Source organism: Rhododendron vialii, chromosome 2a (genome assembly GCF_030253575.1).
Source record: "Rhododendron vialii isolate Sample 1 chromosome 2a, ASM3025357v1".
Lineage (NCBI taxonomy): Eukaryota > Viridiplantae > Streptophyta > Magnoliopsida > Ericales > Ericaceae > Rhododendron > Rhododendron vialii.
Window position 1 is genome coordinate 15,465,961 of NC_080558.1, and position 22,927 is coordinate 15,488,887.

Below are 22,927 nucleotides of genomic sequence, written 5' to 3' on the forward strand. Positions count from 1 at the left end.
CAATAACAACTCTAATCCATTAGTTTACCTGCAAAATTTCTTCTCTTTCCTAACCTTCCCAAAATTCCACGATAGTGATACCATAATGCATTAAACTTCCAAATCGCCTCCAACACTCCATAACTTTACTGTCTAATCACCAAACAAATCATAGCAATTAATTCCTTCCCTATACTCAAACAAACCCAAGCACTCACATCCCGCTATAGCCACAATCCACTGCATAGTCACTACCAATCAAGCGGTCATAACCTTGACAAAACGTATCCATCTACTGTCTAGTTTCAAAATCGAACTGCGACAACTACGATTAGAAAATCTCACAATGTCAACAATCAACTCGTCCCACTTTATATCCACTTCGATCAGACTTGTCAAAGGTTTTTTTTTTTTTTTTTGTTTCGGATGAAACGATGAAACATTGGAACCCTCACCAATTTTACCTTTATTCATCTCCTACTAAACATCAACAAACTAATTGGGTATTTTCTTAGATAAACATAATTATTGACCTCTCCTAACATAACGTAACCAAATCTCTACTAGGATACTAAGGAAAGGAACGGAGGACCAATCAAGAGTATCTGGCTATCTAGGATGTATAGAGCATTACAAAATAAGAAAATCTTAGCACATACTCCCACAATTCAACTAGCCCATTGTCCATACCAACTTGTAGTAGTCCTCTAAGTTACATTCTTCAGTCAATCTCCAAGTTTATTTCCACCAATACTACTTCTTCAGATTCAATTACATAATATTCCAACTCCATTCAGTCACCAAGGTACTTGTAAAATATGTATGATGATCGATCCTAAGAATAAATAAAATCACTTGCTATATTCTTCTCCAATACCCTATCCAAAACCTACAAAAAAAAACGTTACCGCAATTGTGTCACCCAATGACTGTTAACTCCTTAATACTATGTGGGTACCGATATGCTTCAAATAACAAACGTTCTCACAAATGGCAGTAGGACTCTGGGGATTCGGACCTCCACTAAATGAACATGATACAAAATGAATGCAAAAGTTTTTTTTTTTTTTTTTTCAAACCTAGGCTCTGATACCACAATTGTTTTTTTTCAAACCTAGGCTCTGATACCACAATTGTCAGACCCAAAAAATGAGAAGTGACCGGCCATGAACCATGAGGCTAACCCATGGAACACGCAGCCTAAATAAATTAAAGTAACCGAAATTCAAATGATCGTTTTTCGTTATTAATCAAATCCAAAGCCAAATATGTCTCATCATAAACATGGGGCACAACTATCCCATGAACCAAACAATATCCAGTGATCCAACAATAATAAAAAGAATTTGCTATCTGACAATTGTTTTGAATGCGGAAGTGATTTTTAAAATAAAACTAGAATGAGACACCCTAAGGAGGTCAACAAAAGAAATCCCCGAGATGCCACCAGAGCCCTTGCCTAACTCCCCAACTTGCCTGAAAGAAAAGTTGGATAAAAATCCATTAGCTGACGAGCTCAGTAAATGGCAAAGCATGTATATTAAATAAAGTTGAAAGCGGAGATTAAAATAGTTTACCAACAAACATAATTTGGCATACGAGCTGTCCAGCAGAATAATAAATTAATCAATGAAGCATTTCACCTATAAATATTCTGAGTGGTGATCACAACATTAACTCCATCAACAATGGGGAACCACAATTAAATAGTACCATGGCCAAAATAAATCTCATCAAAATTGGATCCAATATTGAACTTAGAGTCACCAGGGTTGGCAGCTCGTGGTACTTTTTCCTAAGATGATCAGGTGAAAGAAAAGTTGTTGAGCATTAGGATCACCGGCCTAACATAGTCTTCACCCCAATGGTCAGGGTCACCAACACGAAGAGGAATAATTTCATTGGACTTCTGAAATAAATATTCCCATTAATATCCACCAAATTCTCACCAAAAAAATTATTCGAACGATAAATGGTTTCACCAAATCGCATGCCAATTTCCATAACCAAACACAATCAATTATTTGTTTCCAAACAATGGTTATGACTTTTTTAAAAGAATAATTTTAGGGAACACAAGGAAGTTCAAAAGTACGTAATATGCTTAACCACTCACCTGGGTCCAAACGTAATGCAACTTGAGTATGCAAAAAGATGCTAACCTGAATAAAAGAATTGTATACATGCAATCACCAAAAATCCACATATAATACTACCTAGACTAATAGAAAATTACAGTTTACTAATTAATCCTAGTGCTAAAGTCAATTAAGACCACCAGAACACCCAACTCTATAACTTTCATGTAGAGTAAAGTCCTTGATTCCCACGTGGACACCAAGGTACACCTCCTGCTCCTTAAAGAATTCACTCAAAACATATTACACCACCTGCACCGCCACACACCACTTTGCCCCAGACACAGCACACCGCATGCCGCCACGCACAAATCTCGATATCTGGTCTCGCACCCACATCACACACAACATCTCCACTACTCCATATAATCTCCCAGTAACTCCTTTGTTTGATAACTTTACTCTAATCCATGTACAACAAAGAACGGAAAAAGGGACAAGAATAAAGGAAACAAGTGCTGCTTACCCGATGAACTAGCCAAACTCTAACGTCTCTGCGGCTTTTGTCTTTCCCACACAAAGTTCTCTCAAATTTCTTATCTCAGACGTTCTCTCCAAATAAAAACCCTATACAGTGAAAATATCTCCTAACTTTCTAAAACCATCCACTACTCTCTATATTATAGCTAATTAGTTAATTAAAATAAGATAGAACGTAACACAATTTATAAAATTACCATTCGATTCCACTTTTTTACCCAACATCAATCTCATACCCCAAGTATTGCAATCGTGTCAACAATATTCATAGCGCGCACAGCATAATTAGTTGGAACCCAATCATAACACCAATTAATAACGGCAATATAAATAATTAAAGTAAACGAAAATGCTAGGCCGTAACATTTTTTATCTTTTAGACTCATCTTGTCAAGACGAATGATTAATCCAAAAATATACACAAATTCAGCAACAAATCAAAAAAACGAAAAAAACACACAAAAAGAGGATAGACAAAAAAGTTAGGGAAAGTGGTTGATAAAGTGTAATAAAAACTTGTTTTAACGATACTTGTGCCATTATCACTTCCTTTGGTCCCGAAAGTTGACGATCCACTGGTGTTAAAAGATTACAGACCTATAAGGTTGATTGGGTATATGTATAAGATCCTGGCAAAGGTTTTAGCAGCAAGAATAAAGTGTACAATTCCTACAGGGATTGGAGAGGTACAATCTGCTTTCTCAGGTGGAAAGAACAATACTCAAGATGGCATTCTTATTGCAAATGAGGTGGTGGATTATTGGAAAAAGTCAAGGAAAAAGGTTGTAATCGCCCAATCAGATTTTGAAAAAGCTTTTGATAACTTAAACTGGAACTTCATATTGGACATGTTGAAGCTTACGGGATTTCCCCAGATGTGGGTGAATTGGATCAAAGAATGTCTCTTATCTCCCTGGGTTTCAATTTTGGTGAATGGATCTCCAACCAAACAGTTTCAAATGAAAAAGGGGGTCAGACAAGGTGATCCTTTATAACCTTTTTTATTCATTAGTGCAGTTGAAGGGTAGAACTGAATCTTCAAAAATGCAGAAGCATAGTGCCTAATCAGGGGATTGGTTATGGGAAATGGTGGACCTAGTTTAACACATTTGCAATTTGCAGATGACACAATGGTTTTTTGCATGTGGTGCAAAACTTGAGGAGATCATGGAGGTAAAGAACTTACTAAGAAGCTTTGAGGTAATGTCAGGACTAAGAATGAACTATCACAAGACAGTGGCGTGTGGTGTGGGGTAACCTTTGAAGATACTCAAAACTTTGCCAAGGTGCTAAAATGTCAGTGGTGTGGGGTAACCTTTGAAGATACTCAAAACTTTGCCAAGGTGCTAAAATGTCAGCCTAGTAAACTGCCTTTAAAGTATCTAGGAATGCCATTGGGTGCTAATCCTAGATTGAAATCAACATGGAAAGCAGTCATTGATAGAGTGAGATCAGGACTACCAACTTGGAAAAAATGAAATCAACATGGAAAGCTGTCATTGATAGAGTGAGATCAAGACTACCAACTTAATTGGAAAAGAAGACATCTCTCTTTTGGAGGCAAGGTGACACTCATAAATCTGTGTTTTTCAGTCTTCCCATCTTCTACATGTCATTGTTCAAAATGTCTAAAGGGGTTGCAAAAACCATTGAATCTATTTAAGCCAAATTCCTGTGGGGTGGTTCAGATCTAAAAAGGAAATTCATTTGGTTGCATGGTCAAGAATAACTCAAGATAAAGCCTCAGGGGGTCTAGGGATCAAGAGTATTAGAGACATGAATGAGGCACTCCTAATGAAATGGTGGTGGAGATATTGCATGGAAAAAGAGTCATTCTGGAGGAAAGTTATCAACTCTAAATACAAGATGGAGGGTAGGGGTTGGACACCAAAAATGGAAACCCACAGGAAAGTTTCTAACATTTGGAAAGACATCATGATGATTGAGCACAGGAAACCACAAATCCATTCCACATATATGGAGAATGTTAAGATTCAGGTTGGGAATGGAAACTCAATCCTCTTCTGGAAAGACACGTGGGTGGGTAATACAAGTTTGTCCCTGCACTTTCCTAATCTGTTCAGGGTAGTCTGCTACAAAGAGAATGCATGGGTGATGTTCTTGCAGGAAAAGCTGCACTGAATGAATGGAACTTTCTCTTTAGAAGAAACCTTTGTGATTGGGAAAAGGAATCATTAACAGAACTCTCTAACGTTCTTTATGCTTCTGGGGTGGTTGCAAGTGAGGAAAGGGAAGATAGACTAACTTGGGTTGGTTGCAAGTCAAATGTTTTTTCAGCTAAATCATTTTACAATCTATTCAGAGTAAATTCATCCACACCTGACAAGACTTTTGATCTCAGCTGGAGAAATGCAGCACCTCAATTAGTTGGCAGGTCTATCTTGGCAGGGTGAAAACCTCTGAGTTCCAATTGAGATTGGGGATCCTCAATAATGAAGAAGAAGCTCTGTGCAAATTTTGCTCTGCATCTTTGGAAACAGCAAACCATATGCTACTTCATTGTAGACCTGTGTGGGATACTTGGGGCAATATCCTGTCATGGTGGGGTGTTCAAGGGGCTTTAAGTAATTCATCGAAGGGACTGTTCATATGGTGGGATGGCTGGAACTTCAAGCCAAAGAAAAGAATTGTGTGGGACTCTGTCATCTTTGTAGTCTTATGTGAACGAGAAAACAAGGTAAAAGAAATGAAAGACCCCCGTTATGGGTACTCTATACATTAGTCTATATATAGTTGATTGCATGAGCTAATTACAAGAAATGAATATCACTAATTGGTACAAATTGTGGAGCAAATCATGGGATTATGATTGGGGGAATCATGGGACTATGATTGAGGGAATCATAGGATTATGATTGACTTCCTTTACGCCCCCTCAAGCGAGATGGAATAGAGTGGAGGTTGAGCTTGCTGGTAAGGGACACAAAACGTTCGCAAGGGAGTCTTTTGGTAAAGATATCTGCTAGTTGCAATTCAGAAGGCACATACTGAATGCGTAAAGCCCCGCGAGCAAGTAATTCCCGTGTAAAGTGATAATCAATTTCAATATGACGGGTGCGAGCATGGAAGATGGGATTAGCAGCCACGTGAAGAGCGGAAATGTTATCACAAAAAACACAAGGCGGGGACCGAGTGGGAGGCCAAGTTCGCGGAAGAGATAACCAAGCCAGCGTAGTTCAGCAGTGGTGGTGGCTAGAGCTCGATACTCCGCTTCGGTACTTGATCGAGAGACAGTGGATTGTTTCTTTGCGGTCCATGTGAGTAGATTCGGACCAAGAAAAATACATGCACCTGTGGTAGAGCGTCGATCATCGAGACCCGGCCAATCAGCGTTGGAAAAAGCTCGAAGGGTATTATCAGAAGAATAATGAAAGGAGAGGCCATGTTCAATGGTTCCTTTAATATAGCGATAGATCCGTTTGACAACTTGAAGGTGGGAGGTCTTAGGATGTTGCATAAACTGACATACTTGATTGACCGCAAAGGCAATATCTGGTCGAGAAAGAGTAAGATATTGCAGACCACCGACCATACTACGATAAATAGTGGGATCATCCAAAAGGTCACCATCATGTTGCGATAACTTCGAGTTGGAGGGAAGCGGTGTAGAGCAAGGTTTGCAAGACACCATATTAAATTTCGATAGGAGGTCAGTGGCATATCGAGATTGTGAGAGATAGAGTATGTTATTGGTGCGATTGATTTCCATGCCAAGAAAGAAACCAAGTTCACCCAACCGGCGGCTATCAAAAACTGAACATAAGACTTCAATGAAGTCATTTACAGCAGTCTTATCGCTGCCAGTCACAATCAAATCATCAACATATACCAATACAAAAAGGGAATAAGTTGATGAGTGTCGAATGAAGAGAGAAGCATCTGATTGGCTATTAAAGAAGCCATTATCGAGCAAGAAGGAGTGCAGGCGATGAAACCATGCGCGAGGGGCTTGTTTAAGCCCATAAAGAGCCCGGTGAAGTTTACAAACAAAGTGAGGGCGAAGAGGATCAGTGAAACCTGGGGGTTGTTTCATGTAAACTTCTTCTTGGAGAATCCCATTGAGAAATGCATTACGAACATCAAGTTGTTGTATAGTCCATCTACGCGAGACAGCCATGGCAAGAATAGTGCGAATCGTGGAAGGTTTCACAACGGGGCTAAATGTCTCATCATAATATAAACCTTCCTGTTGATTATATCCTTTGGCCACCAGACGTGCTTTATGCCGTTCAATAGATCCATCAGCATTGCGCTTGATTTTAAAAACCCATAGACAACCCACTATATTCATTGAAGAGACCATGTGTGGTTGCGGAGGAGAGCATCGTATTCTTCTTGCATGGCATGTCGCCAATGAGGAAATTTAGAGGCTTGATTATAAGAGGTGGGTTCAAGAGTTAAAGGATTTTTAAGGTCAACGGTTAAAGCATGGGGCAAAGGATGTGGAGATGAGCCATAGACAAGCGTGTTAATACTTTTAAAATTCTTTGGTGGAGGAGAGGAGTTGGGAGTGATTGATTGGGATGGGGTAGATGGGCTAGACGAAAAGGGAGTCGTTGGTATTTGAGGAGTGGGCGAGGTGGGATTTCCATTAGGAGAAGGAGTGGTATGAGGAGAGAGCGGCTGATTAGAAGTAGGAACCTGTTGTGGGGATGAGTCTGATGGTGGAGTATCGGGCGGAGGGTGTGGGAGGGTGGAGTCAAGAGACGAAAAGACCGGTTGTAAGAAGACTGGTCGGGGAGGTTTTGGTGGTGGAGACACTGAAAAACATCGAGTGTCCATGCACGGAAAATTAGATTCATTAAAAATAACATTCCGCGAGACATAGACACGTCATGTTGCAAGGTCCATGCACCTGTATCCTTTGTGATTGCTTTCGTAACCAAGAAAAACACATTTGGCAAACTTGGGTAATAATTTGTGTTTATTATAAGGTACCAAATGGGGAAAACATGCACAACCAAATACTTTAAGAAAACGGTAGTCGGGTGGCCGTTGCAGCAACTTTTCATATGGCGAGAGATACTGAAGTTGTGCCATGGGTAGCCGATTTATAAGAAACACGGCAGTCGAGAATGCCTCCAATCAAAAACTAGGCGGTAAATGAGACTGAGAAAGTAAACAAAGACCCATTTCGACAATGTGCCGATGCTTGCGTTCAACCACGCCATTTTGTTGTGGTGTGTGGGGGCAAGAAATCTGGTGGGCAATGCCATGTTGATGAAGATATAAGGTGAAGGGCTTGCTGGTGAATTCACCACCTCCGTCAGTTTGAACCCTTTTAATGCTGTGAACTGCTTGTATGGTGCGAGAAAATAGATTTTCCACCATTTTCTTGAACATGATGAAAGTGGAAAGAGCATCAGATTTCCGTACAAGAGGATAAATCCATACATAACGAGTACAATCATCCACAATAGAGAGATAATAACGATAACCAGAATGTGAAATGATCGGAGTAGGACCCCATAAATCCATATGTAAGAGATCAAGTGGGTTTTTAGCATTAAAATTCCGAGCCAAAAATGGTTGTCTACATGACTTGCCCAATGGGCAGATGTGACAAACTTTATTAGGATTAATCTTGCCAACAACAGGTAATTTAAATTTTTGATGTAGCACACGAAAAACTCCATGAGAGGTATGACCAAGACGAGCATGCCACACATCTTGATTCGTCTTTTCACCATAAAAGACTAAACGACCAGAAATAGATGGATTGGCATGGATATGATATAAGCCGGCGGAGCTACTGCCACGGAGAAGAATCTGCCCAGTCTTGTTGTCCTTCACACGAAAACCATTAGAATCCATCTCAAAATAACAGTTATTATCGTGAGAAAAACGTCAAATGGATAAGAGATTTTTTCTAATGGCAGGTACACACAAAACTCCATTTAGCGACAAAGATTTGGCAGGAGTACGTAGAACAGCTTGCCCAATATGAGAAATAGGCAATTGTGATCCATTACCAATTACAATAGAATCAGTACCTGAATATGGTTCAGCATTTGAGAGATTAGAAGTAGATGAGGTCATGTGATGTGTTGCTCCAGAATCCAAGCACCAATTTGGATTAGAAAGATCAGAAGCCGACAAGGTTCCACTTGTTGTAGACTCAGCCGCGTAAGCAAAGTTCCCACGGTCGGGGCAAACTTTTGCAATATGACCTTGCTGGTTACAGATTTGGCAAAGTGGAGAGAAATGGAATGGAGGGCGATAAGTTGGAGTAGGTAGAAGTGGAGGACGATTATCAGGTGCGAAAGGTGTAGAAGGTGGATGCCGATTATCTCCAGAGTGATACCTGTTGCCCCCTCTTCCACTACGCCCCCCACGACCTCGGTTATTATTATGGTGGAAATTTTGGTGCGGCTGGTTATTGTTATGGTGGAAATTTTGGTGCGGCTGGTTATTGTTATGACGGGAATTTTGGACCAGCTTATGGGTAGAAGACGGTTGATTTTGGGGAAGGCGAGTAGCAGCAAGGGCGGCTCCAGTGGATAAAGATAGAGATGTCATCCTTTTAAGAAGGTGTTCCTCTTGAAGAAGAAGATCATAGAAGTCGTCAAAGGTATTTGTGGGGCGAAGATGGAGAGACGTGATGAACTCCTTGTATTCACCACCAAGAGCATCAATGATATAGTCAATAAGTTCAGAATCTGAGATGGGTGATCCTGCCGCAGCAAGAGAGTCAGCGATAGATTTGGCTTGTAGTAGGAAACTCCAATAGGTTTCTCCGCATCCATCTTTAAATTGCGGATTCGATCACGGAGAGTACGGATATGAATTTTGGATAGAGGAGAAAGCCTCTTTTCCAGAAGGGTCCATGCTTCATAAGCCGTTGAGCAAGAGAGGAGCAGCGTTTGAATCGAGAGTGAAGACGTGGCTTTGATCCAACTAAGAACGAGTTTGTCCTTAGAGTACGCTGGATTTACAGAACCATCTTCAAGTCTCTTGAGAGGAGCAGTTGTTTGGCTAGAAACAACATCCTTGAGATCGTGTAAATCCAATATATCCTCAAACTGTGAACGCCAGCACAAATAGTTATTTCGGTCCATTTGAGTGTTGAAGTGATGAGATATGTTGAAGGAGATAGGGAGAGAGAGGTTATTAGAGGAGGAGGCAGTAGATGATTTGGAAGCTGGAGTTAACTCGCTAATCATGATTGATCGTCACGAGCTCTGATACCATGAACGAGAAAACAAGGTAAAAGAAATGAAAGACCCCCGTTATGGGTACTCTATACATTAGTCTATATATAGTTGATTACATGAGCTAATTACAAGGAATGAATATCACTAATTGGTACAAATTGTGGAGCAAATCATGGGATTATGATTGGGGGAATCATGGGACTATGATTGAGGGAATCATAGAATTATGATGCTGTGTTTGAGCAAAAATCTGCCAATTGGGATATCAAAATTAGCGTGGCTCTCTGGGTCAAAACCAAAACTGGTGACAGACTACTCTATGGATGATTTCATTTTTAGGTTCGAGTGTTTTGGTTGTGGGTGAGTGTGCTTACCTTATGTTTTTGTGTGTCCATGACGCAGCGGAATTCACAAGAAAGATTAGTTAGCGTACTAATCGAAATGAGATAGAAACTCATAGCAACGAGCCGTTCTTGAATTCACAAGAAGAAAGATAGTCTGTAATTTTATTGATGAAAAGTTTAATAGTTGAATAGGTTACAACCCTTTTTATAATACCCTAACCCTACAAATTCTACTAAAAAAAGAAATAATGCCAAAACAAACGGCATTAAATAAAAGATATTTCCTAATTAATTAAAATAAAATCCTAATTCTTGTAGTCCAAGAATCCTAATAAAGGTAGAAAATATTCCTAGTCAAAATCTTATTCTAAAACAATAAAAATAAAATACAAAAACTCTTCATTTTTGTCCTACATCAGTCGCCTTTTCTTCAAAAGAACTCGCCCACGAGTTCTCATTAGAAACTTGCCACCATCCATTCCAAAGAAATAGATATTTGGAATACTTCAACCTCTTGCTCATCTTCCAAAAACCATTCAAAGAAAAATGTTCATGCAATGATCTTTTCTCTTTATGCTTCAACTTGTTGACAAGATGTACTAGACGAATGTTGGGAATCCATTCAAATCGTTCCACTCCAAGAAAATCTATGAAATCAACATGAGCCCCATCGAACATGCAATCTTGCAATGAATCCGTTCTCTGGATGTATGCTTCGAATTGATGGTTCGCCAATCCTCTTGAAGGAAAGAATAATTCTGTCAACACCAACTTACCTTCACATGTATTGCTAGCCAAACTATCTTCCACGACACTAATATTAGTATCAACCAAATCCAATGGACAAATAACTTGATCACCAACATCGATATCAATTTTTTTATTATCAACCTTAATTTTAGCTTCCTCTTTTTTGCTCGCTACATCGACCTCCACTGTTTCTTCGATGTTAGGCTCAACAAATATCACCTCCTCTAATTCAACTCGATCTCCTTCATATCCATCATAATAGTTGGAACGTGATGAATGTGAGATTGAAAGATCATTATTGGTCTGTTGACCTTCAAAGCTTGATTGACTCGAACCCAACAGTCTCAGTGATGTGTCCCTCAAGTTTTCAATAGCGGCAACGGTATAATTTTTATTACTTCGAAAAGAATAAGACAAGTCAAGATTATCTCGGGACAATCGATTGGCCCCAAGATTTCTTTGGTATTCTTCATACAACATCTGACCACGATGCAATTAAAGAAATCTATCACTTATCAACCGTCTCATCCTAAGCCATGTCTTGATTGGCAATTTATACTGGCGTCCCCAATTAGATTGCAGTTGCTCCCACCATCTAGAAGCATATCCTTGGAATTTACGAGCCACATATTTGACTTCATTTTCTTCCAAAATTCCTATATACTCATGAAACAATACTACAAAAATAGATAAAGACCTCAGTCATTTGGTGTGATCTTTCACTTTTAATCTCGCATTCAAAACCGTGGTCTATCAAGATGTAACTAAAAGTCCTTATCTTTTAACCACATGATAAAAACTGTGATTAAAAATGACAAAATTGTGACCTTAATAGCTTAACATCTCAGTTTTATTATAAAACCGTGGTTGTTTAGAGAGTAATAATCTCAATTTCTAAAAAAACCGAGATTAAAAAGTGGCGTTTTCCTAAGGGAAAAAATCCCATTTTATTTATCCTGTTGGGTTTTGAACCTAAATCTTTTGAGTTTTGCATAGAAGCTTCAACCAACTGCACCACGCAAACTTTTCAATATATAATTGAAATATTTAATATATAACACATGCGTTTAACATTAAAATATATTTCGAACATCATTTTGAACCTTTAAATATTAAAATTAGAAATTTTGATAAACATGAAAGTTGTAGCTCTTTGTGTTATTGTTCAAACCCAATTTGAATTATCTCAATTAATGGAGCTTTGAGCATAGAGTTATACTCGAAATACATTTGGTGACAAAACGCAACCTTCATAAATTTTGTCACAAAAAAGGTACCCATTTGGTGACAAAATATATTTTTATCGCCGAAAGTATCTCATTTTTTGACGAAATATTTTTTTGTAGAATGGTTGAGAGTGACATTTATTTAGGGGTATTACGCGCGGAGTCGATTAAGGGGTAAGCAACTTTCAACTTTTCCTATATAAGAGCTTTCATTTCAAGTCTTAAAAAAAATGTGATGTATTCTCTAACTTACGATCTCAGTTTCTAGATGATTGAGATTAAAGGTTCTTTCTATCTCAGTTTTTCCGAAATGAGATATATTCTTTTATATACAATCTCAGTTTTTCAAAAATGAGATCTATTCTTTAAGTTACAATATCACTTTTAGATTATTGAGATTAAAAAAATCTTTTCCTCTCAGTTTTTTTTTGAAACGAGATATATTATTTCATATATAATCTCAGTTTTTTGAGAATGAGATCTATTCTTCAAGTTACAATCTCACTTTTTAGATTACTGAAATTAAAAAATGTTTTCATCTCAGTTTTTTCTTATAATTGAGATTAAAACTATAGTCCATAACATTTTATTACGCTTTTACAAAAAGTGAGATCTTTTTAGTTTTTGGACCGTGATCTTTATACCAATTTGTAGAGTGAAACTTGTCAACTTTACGAAACCAATAAATTAAATTCTCAGGATGACAATACCCATTAAAACTAGGAATTATTGGTTGTACCTGATGTAACGCCCCGATTTTCCAAGGAATTTCAGGCGCATTACTCTTAAAATATGCTGAATTTTACAAACTTCTAGGCCCCTATTTATCCTTACACAAAAATTACAATTTCAAAATAATAAAAAAATCTTTGTACATTTTTTTTTTTAACAAAAGCAACTCCAGAGCGACTCTAGTTTTGACACGAATTCCAAGCAACGTTGGCCCAGACTCCATTCCATGGGTCCCACCTGTATCAACTGGTCTACTGTGGAATCTTGCATGCTCTGGCAAATTGATCACCGAAGTAAACGATTTGCTAGGATACAAACGTATCCTGAGTGATAATTCACCAAGTAGATATTCTAAAACCCAATACCACAATATGCAGTTTCAAAGAAAATAACACAAAATTATATAACAATAACCATATAGCCTTTTACGAATTTCAAAAAAAAAGTTGCAGAAATGTAACACATCATCTCCTTCTTACTATCCATTAACTTAAGTGAAATCTAAGATTTTCTCCACAAGATCTTTTCCTCCCACATCCACTAATCATGACTGTCCCATGGGTTCACTCCTTATTTGTCATGCACTGGGGTCCTAAGTGAATACATCTAAGTTATGTACCTCGCCTGTATTCACCTATGACCATAACAAGGGGGGCAGCTTACCGTGCCGTTCCATGACTAAGGTTCACGTAGCACTACCTCCATCTTACAAGGTACTGTACCATATCCGAGGCCCTTTACCGTTCCTCAGATAGTGTACCCGGGCAATCTCTGCTTGCCCAACACTTCAAACATCTCACACAAGGTACTGTACCATATTCGAGGCCCTTTACCGTTCCCCAAATACTGTACCCGGGGTCCTTCACCGTCCCCCAACACTTCAATCATGTCACATAGGGTATTGTACCATATTCGAGGTCCTTTACCGTTCCTCAAATACTGTACTCGGGGTCCTTCAGCACCTGCAACAGAAAAGCTATGCCGACAAGAGGACCAGACCACTATCCTTTCAAGCTGGAGAGCATGTATTCGTTAAAATCCAGCCACGACGAGGAGTTATCCAATTTGGAAAGAAGGGAAAACTATTGCCCCGGTATATCGGACCATTTGAGATTTTGGAGAAGATTGGAGAGGTTACCTACCGCCTAGCCCTGCCACCACAAATTGACAAAGTTCACAACGTTTTCCACGTGTCTATGCTTCGCAAGTATTTGTCACACCCCTCTCATATACTCAACTGGGAGGAGGTCACACTTAACGAAGACACGACCTTTGACGAACAACCTATCGAGATACAAGATTATAGTGAGAAGAATATCAGGGGTAAGACGATCAAACTCGTCAGGATCTTATGGCGACATCGAGGTATAGAGGAGTCAACTTGGGAGAGAGCCGATACTATGTGCACCAACTACCCGTATCTGTTTCCACTAGAAGGTATACTTTAATTTTGAGGATGAAATTTTTTTTTTTAAGGGGGATGGGTTGTAACATTCTGAATTTTTAGGAAATAAAAAAAAATTGAAATGTTAATTTTTAATTCGTTAATTAATTAGGTTCATTAATATAACTATTTGATTAAATGTATAATTAAAATTAGTCATAAGTATTTATTCAAGATAATTACTAAACCTTACTTATATAAGTATACTAGAAATTGCCCGTGCCTGAAGGCACAGCTCGAAATCGATATTCAATTCATACTCAATTTTGAAGGCTAAGCCCCCATTTGGAACATTCTAACTACGCAAAAAATAAAAAATAATAGCTGAAGTACATCCACTGATTAACTTGAATCAACACATATACAAACTAACAAACTAATAGTTATAGCCCCCGTACCTGAAGGCAATTATCGCCAGCCATTTAAATTCACAACTAGTTCGACCATAGTACAATCTACATATCACAACTGGCAAAACCCAACTGTAATCAATAAATTCACTTTATGTGCTTAAAAAAATCAAGCTTCAAAATATAAGAATACAAAACCAATAATTATACTTAATCAGCCCTTCAATTAAGAATACAAAACCAGTAACATCTAGCTTTTATTCATTAAGTTTTCTAAAATCAATAAGAAAAGACAAAACATAATCAGTCCTTCTATTGAATATAAAAATGTAATTCCATTTCTACTGCATTATTGAAAAAAAAATTATAGACTTTCTAAGTTTCAAGCTCCAACCAACTCGATATCTGTTACTTGTTAGCTAATGCAACTTGTCAAAAAATATTTGGCACTTTAGTTCATATACCATTTCAATTATCTAGCAAAAAAATTTAATGTTATACAACCTGTCAAAAAAAAGAAGTAAACAACAGCAAACCATAACTTACTGATTTTTACGTGGTTCTCCCTAAATAGAGACCGCGGTTCGATTCAAAGTCATCCACTATAAAAATGTAATTCCACTTCTTCTTAATCATTGCCCGTCCCTGAAGGCCCAAATCAAAGAATTCATTATTCAATATGATTTTGAATGACCTTAGCTAGGTATGAGCAAACTGATTGTGCCTAAAGACACATACCAATACAATTTTATCACCACCAAAAACCAATTGCTCGTTATGCTATTGACTACATCGATTACTACAACAGACAAACTCATCTTTGTCCAAAAATAATGTGATTGTATGACCACCATAGTATAAAACAACAACCATTATAATACTGGCCAAACTTAAACAAATGAAATAAAAAACACATGAAAAGCCAAATTCAATACTTGCCATAGTCAAATCCAATTCAAACTTTTGGTACATTAATTGCATTCAAATTCTAACATGAAAAAAAAACTAAATAATTGAGTCAATCTCATACACAAAAGTAACAAAAAGGATACTCCACAAAGGTCGTATTTAGCAAAAGAATCATAGTTGCAAAAGTTTGTCTTCAACACTTTTCAAGTATCTTGAAATTTTTCTCTTCATCACCATCCCAAAATTTCTTGTGTCAAAACATACCTATTTCGTCCAAAGAGCAGAATTATATGAAACTGAACATAATTATGTGAATCCTTTCTTGTAAAAGTTATCTTAGTCATCGATCTCGTCTTTTCGTCCGAACACTATTGTGGTACGATCATTTCTTTTGTAGATGTACTTGTGAATATACTTCACACATCTCATTTCAGAAAAAACTTCCACATTGATTTGGGGATTGAATAGTCGAGCAAGATATGTATTGTAAGAGACCACCTCCTTGTTATCAGCTATTGACTCCTCGCAAAGTACACCTAAAGAGTATAACGCTATTTAATCTTTATACCAAAAAATAATAATGAAAGAATGCAAATAAAAAGGTATACATAATAATGGATTAAGCATGGAATTGAGTAAGTTGTTTTTACAGTTTTCACAAAGTCCCCGTTGAGCTAAATAAGAAAATAAATAATTCAATGAAAGACATAAGTCACAATTAAACTCGACTCTTTTAGTTACGACACCTATGTGCAAAGCAATTTGAATTTGATACGTCAATGGAAGTTTATATAATGCATGTCACTATTACTATAAATGCATACCATTAGGTGTGTCAATTTCAACAGTTTGCTCTTAATTTGCTTCTTGAGCATTCTCATGCAGACGAACTTTTTATGACACGCGAGCCACATTTATTTCTTCATCAACTACTACTTGAGCATCTGCATGTGTCTCCACTCATTCAGCCACTGAAACCATATTAATTACATTTTCACTATTCATATTTGGACACACAAAAAGAAAATGAGAATTAAAAGAAGGCATAAGAAAATGAGGGTCAAACAACTTGTAGAAATTTGCCGAATAAAAAACTAACTAATTTTTCTACTATTGAATCCAAATCATTAAATTTGATGTAGAATACCAATAAAAAATCAAAGGAAACATGCATGCTAAGAAACAAAAAAAGATGGTATCAAACTTTTTAAGATAGAGAATTGATAATGCCAAAATCCTTTTTGTTCCTGTCAAAACCTTTTTTGTTCCTGCCAAAACTCAATGTTTATCTCTCATTGCATGATTTAATTGCCCTCCACTACATAAATTATTTTACAAAAATACACCTTGAAATCTCTTGGGAGTATTTTAACGTTATTGTAGGCATTTTCCAAAAATTATTTCGCTTGGGAAAAATAGAAGAGTTAGTCTATTCAGAATATGTGCAAGATTTTTTCGAAAAAGTTTAACCAAAAAATAGAAGAGTTGATCTATTCAGAATATGTGCATAGGAATTTAAAACAGAATATACTCCATATCTATACTATATAATAATTAAGCAGGGGTTTAGAAACCAAGCGTAATTTGCCGAAATAAAAGAGAACGAAAGAGCCATACCTGGGAAGAGAGAACTGGAGGGAGGGCGAGAGTCGGGGAGACAGAAAAGAGAACTGGAAAAGCAAACCCCCACGCCGTCGCAATTTGTTCCTTAGGTAAACAAAAAAGTATTTGCCGAAAGAAAGAGAACGAAAGAGATATACCTGTGGAGAGAGAATTGGAGAGAGGGCGAGAGAGTCATGAAGACATGAAAGAGAACATGATTGAAAACCCCCACGCTGTCGCACTTTGTATTTTCAGCAGAGAGAGGGCGAGAATGAGATTGAGGGAGACAGAAAATAGAAGTGTAAAGAAAATGATTAGGAAGAGAGAGAGCGCGCGAGAGAGAGATACGTTCACCCAAATTTCGTTACCAAAAACGAAAAAGAATAAAACAACAATTTCAAGGATTGTTTTCCATTATGGCATGACATTATGTCATTACCCGAAATTCTTCCCTGTAGGATGTGGCATTATGATTAGTCATTATATTCAGTCAAAATTAATCATCTTTACATTCCATAACTCAATATATAATGTCAATCCAAAAATTTCGTTCATTGCCAAAAAAAACCTGACCATGTTGAACAACTCAACGGTTAGGATTTATGCAGAAAAATGTGTTCTAAATTAAACGGTGAAGATTTATGACCCTTGGATGGATATTATATTTACAAAAATGCCATTGTAGAATGAAGGGTAGAGATTTATGTAGGTATTAGGATAAATCTAGAGCGTTGATTATCTTTTGGATTCAAAATACAGCTCTGTTTTATTATATAGATATTCATACTTATCTTATATTCTCTCCTAACCAACTCACCCACACCCTAACATTTTTCAATCCCATAATCTATGGGATTTCCTCTCACCCACTCTCGGCAACCCCTCTCCCTTATCTCTCCTGAATTCCTCTCTCCCTCACTTCCCTTCTACATTCCACCACATTCACTCTTATCATTTCACACCCCACCTTTCTACTACCTCCTTCTCACTCAATATACATACCCTTATAATCTAAAAATTAAACCCACATTCACTCCACTTCTACTTCTGATACTCAGTCCAGAGAGAGAGAGAGAAAACAGTGGGTCTTGTTCTACACACCATTACCACTCGAACTTGGTTTACCACTCGACCAACACACCACAGGCATCACAGATCATCCCTCATTCCAACCCAAGGCAGTCCGGAACCCACTCCGTTCTTCGTCTTCCCCAACTGCCGTTTTTCTTTTCCTTCTTCCATCAATTCCACTTACTTGCTTATGGGCCGGAAGAAAGGTAGAAGAATCGCTTCCCTACTCTCCCCTAAGTATATTAAGTTCTTGTATTGTGTATTGATGAGTTATAACGATAAAAATGAAGCCCATGTATCAAAACCCATTAAACTAAACCATGCTCTATTTCTCGGAAAAGCTAACGTGACTGTAACAAAAAAAACAGTTTGCATGTTTATGATTTTTATCATGGTTTAGACCTTTCACTATGATGTTAAGCCTAGAAATACTCTTCATCATAAAAAATCAGCCCCTCCAAGTATATAAACATGATTTATGATAATTGTTTTTGCTTATGTGAAACTACTGTTACCATGCATGTTGCGCTAGAGGTCTCGTTATAATTACTTATTATTGTTTGTATGTGAGAATGATATCTCAGATTGCTTAAAAGTATCATTATCATTTAGATGTTAATTCTGTGAACACTTACGTAAATCAAAAAGGGTCATCTATACTTCTAAAACTGTTATAGCTAGTAAATAAGTTAGAACTAAAATTTAGAGATCCAGGAAACCAGTTATAAGAATAGTAAATAGTATTCATGGATCTAAACTAGAAAAATAGTGGCTAAAATATCACTTATAGCTAGTGTGATAAAAGATTAAAATACTAAAAGTAAAAGTACCGATTAGTTTTTTTTTTTTGTAAACCTATGTTAACAAGAATGGTAAACAGATTTTATACTGTACTAATTAAATATAGTAATACATATGATGGAATAGCTAATACAAATTACTTTAGTGAACCATATATAATTAACCAATAAAGTATAGACTCTATACGAACGGGTTAAGTTAGTCAAAAAAAAAGAAAAAAGAAACTATATGTCCAAATAATAGACTCCGTAAAATTACCAATTTTTCCTCTAATGAAAGTCAAGATTTCAACTAAACTATAAAAGTTATAATGTTACACCTGAAACTTAGAAGTTTTAAGTACAGGTTCGGCAAGAAGTAATGAACTACAAGTCAAGTTCTAAAAAAAGAAAATTATGTTTACAGTAACATTAAGATTCCTAAATGTTGATCAGATTATTAGAAAATGCTAAGGATTACGAACGGAAATCCTTAGAGTTAATAAGATCAACATACTTGCCCAATAAAATTTAAATAATTCGAAAGGCATCGGCCCAATCCAAATCCCTTGTGTGTTTAATTACACTACAACTTGAAAGGGATATAGCAAGGATTCAATTTCCTCGCCGAAGAACCTGATTTCCTCGCAAAATGTATTAACTAGGAAAAAATTTCTCGCTAGTTTTCCTTGCTAAAAGATTGTCGCAAAAGGTATTTGTGAGGAAAAAAATTATATTTCCTCGCCTATTCTGACACAATTGGCGAGGAATTTTTTCCTCACAAATTTCATTTGTTGTAAAGGCTACGAAGCTAATTATAGTTTTGGCAACAAAATTATTTTCCTTGCTAAAAAAACTGAAATCCAAAAAGAAGGCCGTTTCTTTGCGGCTACCAGCGCTCGAGCCTTAGATGTCGCTACTGGGAGGCAGAACACTTACCAACTGCACTACGTTGCACTTCTGAAAAATATTGAACTTTTTGTATATATTATAGTTTTAGCATGTTTTTCACCTCTCCAACTTACTTTCTTCAACATTAATTATGATCTTCCGACTTTTTGCAAATTCGTAGCACAAGTTGAATTTCTTACTTTCTTCAACTGTAACGACCTTGATTTTTGATAAATAAAAATTTCGTTAAATATTTTATTTTTATTTTTATTTATTCGGATTGCTTTTAAAATTTCTTTTAAATTTCTAATAATTCGTTATAATTAGATTTGAGACTTATAAAATTATATCTTTTCGCACTGAATAAATCTAGTCATTTTCTAAAGACAAATATGCTTGTAGAAGCACTTATATATTTTCTTAGTAAGTGAAATAAAATCTTTAAATTGTATTTCTTGACTAGAAATCCTACTTGACAAGTAGAATTAGCTTCCAACCGATTAGTTATGGAAGCCTAACTATTACTTCGCATAGTTACATTCTCCTAACCCTAGAAGAACCTTTTCAACCCCCTTTGAATCTTATGAACCTTTTAGACCTAGGAAGAAAATCATTGCACTTTCTTGACTAGTCAATTCTTGACTTTATTTCTCATCATTACATCTTTCAAGTATACCTTTTCTCTTTACTCATTGAACGATAGTTGTTAGGGAAATTCTTACCTTTGGGTAATAGGTTTTGTTCCAACCATTTATACACTACAACAAATTACACCATTCCCGACTAACGTTTTAGTCGCCGAATGTCTAGTTTTTAGTCGCCAAAGGGTTTTCCCAACTAAATAATTTAGTTGGCAATTTAGTCGGAGAATGTGAGTCGGCAAATGTATTTGCCGACTAAATAAGGTTTAGTCGGCAAATGTAATCTTTTAGCGACTAACGGTTTAGTCGCCAAATGTCCTTTTCCCGATTAAAAAATGTTAGTCGCTAAATCCTGTTAGTCGGTGAATATACATCATTAGCGACCAAATACTTTAGTCGCTAATAGTAATTTCCATGTGACGTCAGCACCAGAAAAAGAATGTTCCACATTGGCATGATGTGGCACCTCGAACGGCCACGTGGAATTCCGTATTGTCCCTTTTTATTCGGGAAGTACCATTGCCAAATTTCGAAACCCCGACCTCCCGTCCGCATGCCCAGCCACTTACCAATCAGCTAGCCATGTACTTGTTTTAAAAGTATGCAATTTTATTTTATATACTTTATCAACTGTGCTACTTGCATAGATAATTTTACACATATTTTGCACATACATTTTTGTGGGGCCTATATTGGGGTCCCACAAAAATGATCCGGACCGCTCATCTTTTTTAAAATATTTTTTTGGAGGATTTCTATAAAAAATCTGCTCCAACAGATATCGATAAAGGCTTCCTCAGAATTCGTAGGGCAAAACAGAATGATTCGCCCTACGATTTCTGAGAAAGCTCTTATCGATATCCGTTGGAGCTGATTTTTTACAAGAACCCTCCAAAAAATATTTTTAAAAAGATGAGTGGTTCGGATCAATTTGTGGGATCTCGATATGGACCCCACAAAAATTTATGTGTAAGATATGTGCAAAACTCTCCGTGTGAGAATCATTTCTGATACTTTATACTCCTTAAGTGAATGAATCAACATTATTTCTGAAATTAAACTTGAAGTAATTCATTTTTTATTTTAATTTTGAAATTTTATTTTTCTAATCATATTATTTATAAAGAGTCATATTTAATTTTTGTTTCAAGTATTTGCTTTTCATTTAAAATGATCAGAAAAATAAGATCTTTATACCAGTTCAAACAGAATAAAAAAAGGTGCAAAGATCTTTTTTTTTAAAAGTTGTGAAGATCTTATTTTGAAAAAGGGGTCATAATTAATATTTGTCTCTAGGACTCTCATAATTAAATACTTGCTCTTTCATTTTGTTCTATGGCTCTCACATTTGTCTCTGGAAGCAAAAATTAATTATGACCCTTTAGGATAAAATAATCAAAAAAATATAATCTTCGTACCGATTCAAACGGATTAACCATATTTTTTTAATATATAAATAGGCTAATAAGTGCTCCAAGTTTAAAGTCATGCCGATAAAAAAAAATGGTTAAAGCCCCTACAGTGCACAGCTCGAGGGCGGCCTAAGTTATTTTTTTTTTAAATCAAAACCATCTATCTTTTACGTAAGAGGGAATAAATCATTCCTACCAAAAATGAAGTAAATCTCTTATCCTGAAATACATGATCGGACGTAAAATATCATATTCTAATAATGAATCTGCGTCCCGATAAAGGGGGTTTCAAAACCCAATAAACCCAAAATTTTATGAGAATGATTAAAACACGAAGTACAACAAAATGAACGGAATCAATTGGTGTGATTGTGTTACGATCATCTGGCTACTATACATTGGACTATAACCCAAAATCTTTGATTCAGAAACAAGTAAAATCAATGTATAGATTTTAAAGGTAGTTGCCGGCTCATTTTTTTTAACGCTCGATCTGAACCATTAGGATTTTACGTCTTACTGATTATAGCATTGTCACAAAAAATTGGAGATCATTAGATATCGGCGACCACACTGATCGAAAGATATTTAATGCCTTCAGAGATGTTTAAGTGTTATAGTGTACTAACCGAGCCTTACTTGAGGTCTTTTTTGGCAATCAGAATCATCTACATTGGACGTAATACAAATTAGATCATTCGTACCAAGAATGAAGTTACCCACATATGGATAGACACTTGATTGGACAGTAAAATTCTTTTTATGAAAGAATTTGTGTGCTGATAAAGGCGGAACTTGTTTTCCCGATCGAGCCAAAATTTTACGAGAATGTTATGATTAAGAAGAAAAAAAAAATGAATGGTTTCGATCGGGAAGGTTGCATTGTGATCAATGTAGTCGAACAATTACCGTCTTTTTGAAACTTTTAAAAAAGGGAAAAAATATATATTCCCCGACTAAATTATAATTTAGTCAGCAAAAAAGTACATTTTCCGACCAAATGA

General features: G+C 36.5%; 1 protein-coding gene across 1 annotated transcript; it reads right to left on the minus strand.

Moving 5' to 3' along the window:
* Positions 1-5,580: 5,580 nt before the first annotated feature.
* Positions 5,581-6,909, minus strand: LOC131317210 (uncharacterized mitochondrial protein AtMg00810-like). Its single transcript, XM_058346780.1, has one exon. The coding sequence runs from the start codon at positions 6,907-6,909 to the stop codon at positions 5,581-5,583; it is 1,329 nt and encodes a 442-aa protein (XP_058202763.1).
* Between the last annotated feature and the right edge of the window lie 16,018 nt (positions 6,910-22,927).

Coding starts and splice junctions, on each gene's coding strand:
- LOC131317210 (XM_058346780.1), bottom strand. CDS start 6,909: ATGAATATAGTGGGTTGTCTATGGGTTTTTAAAATCAAGCGCAATGCT.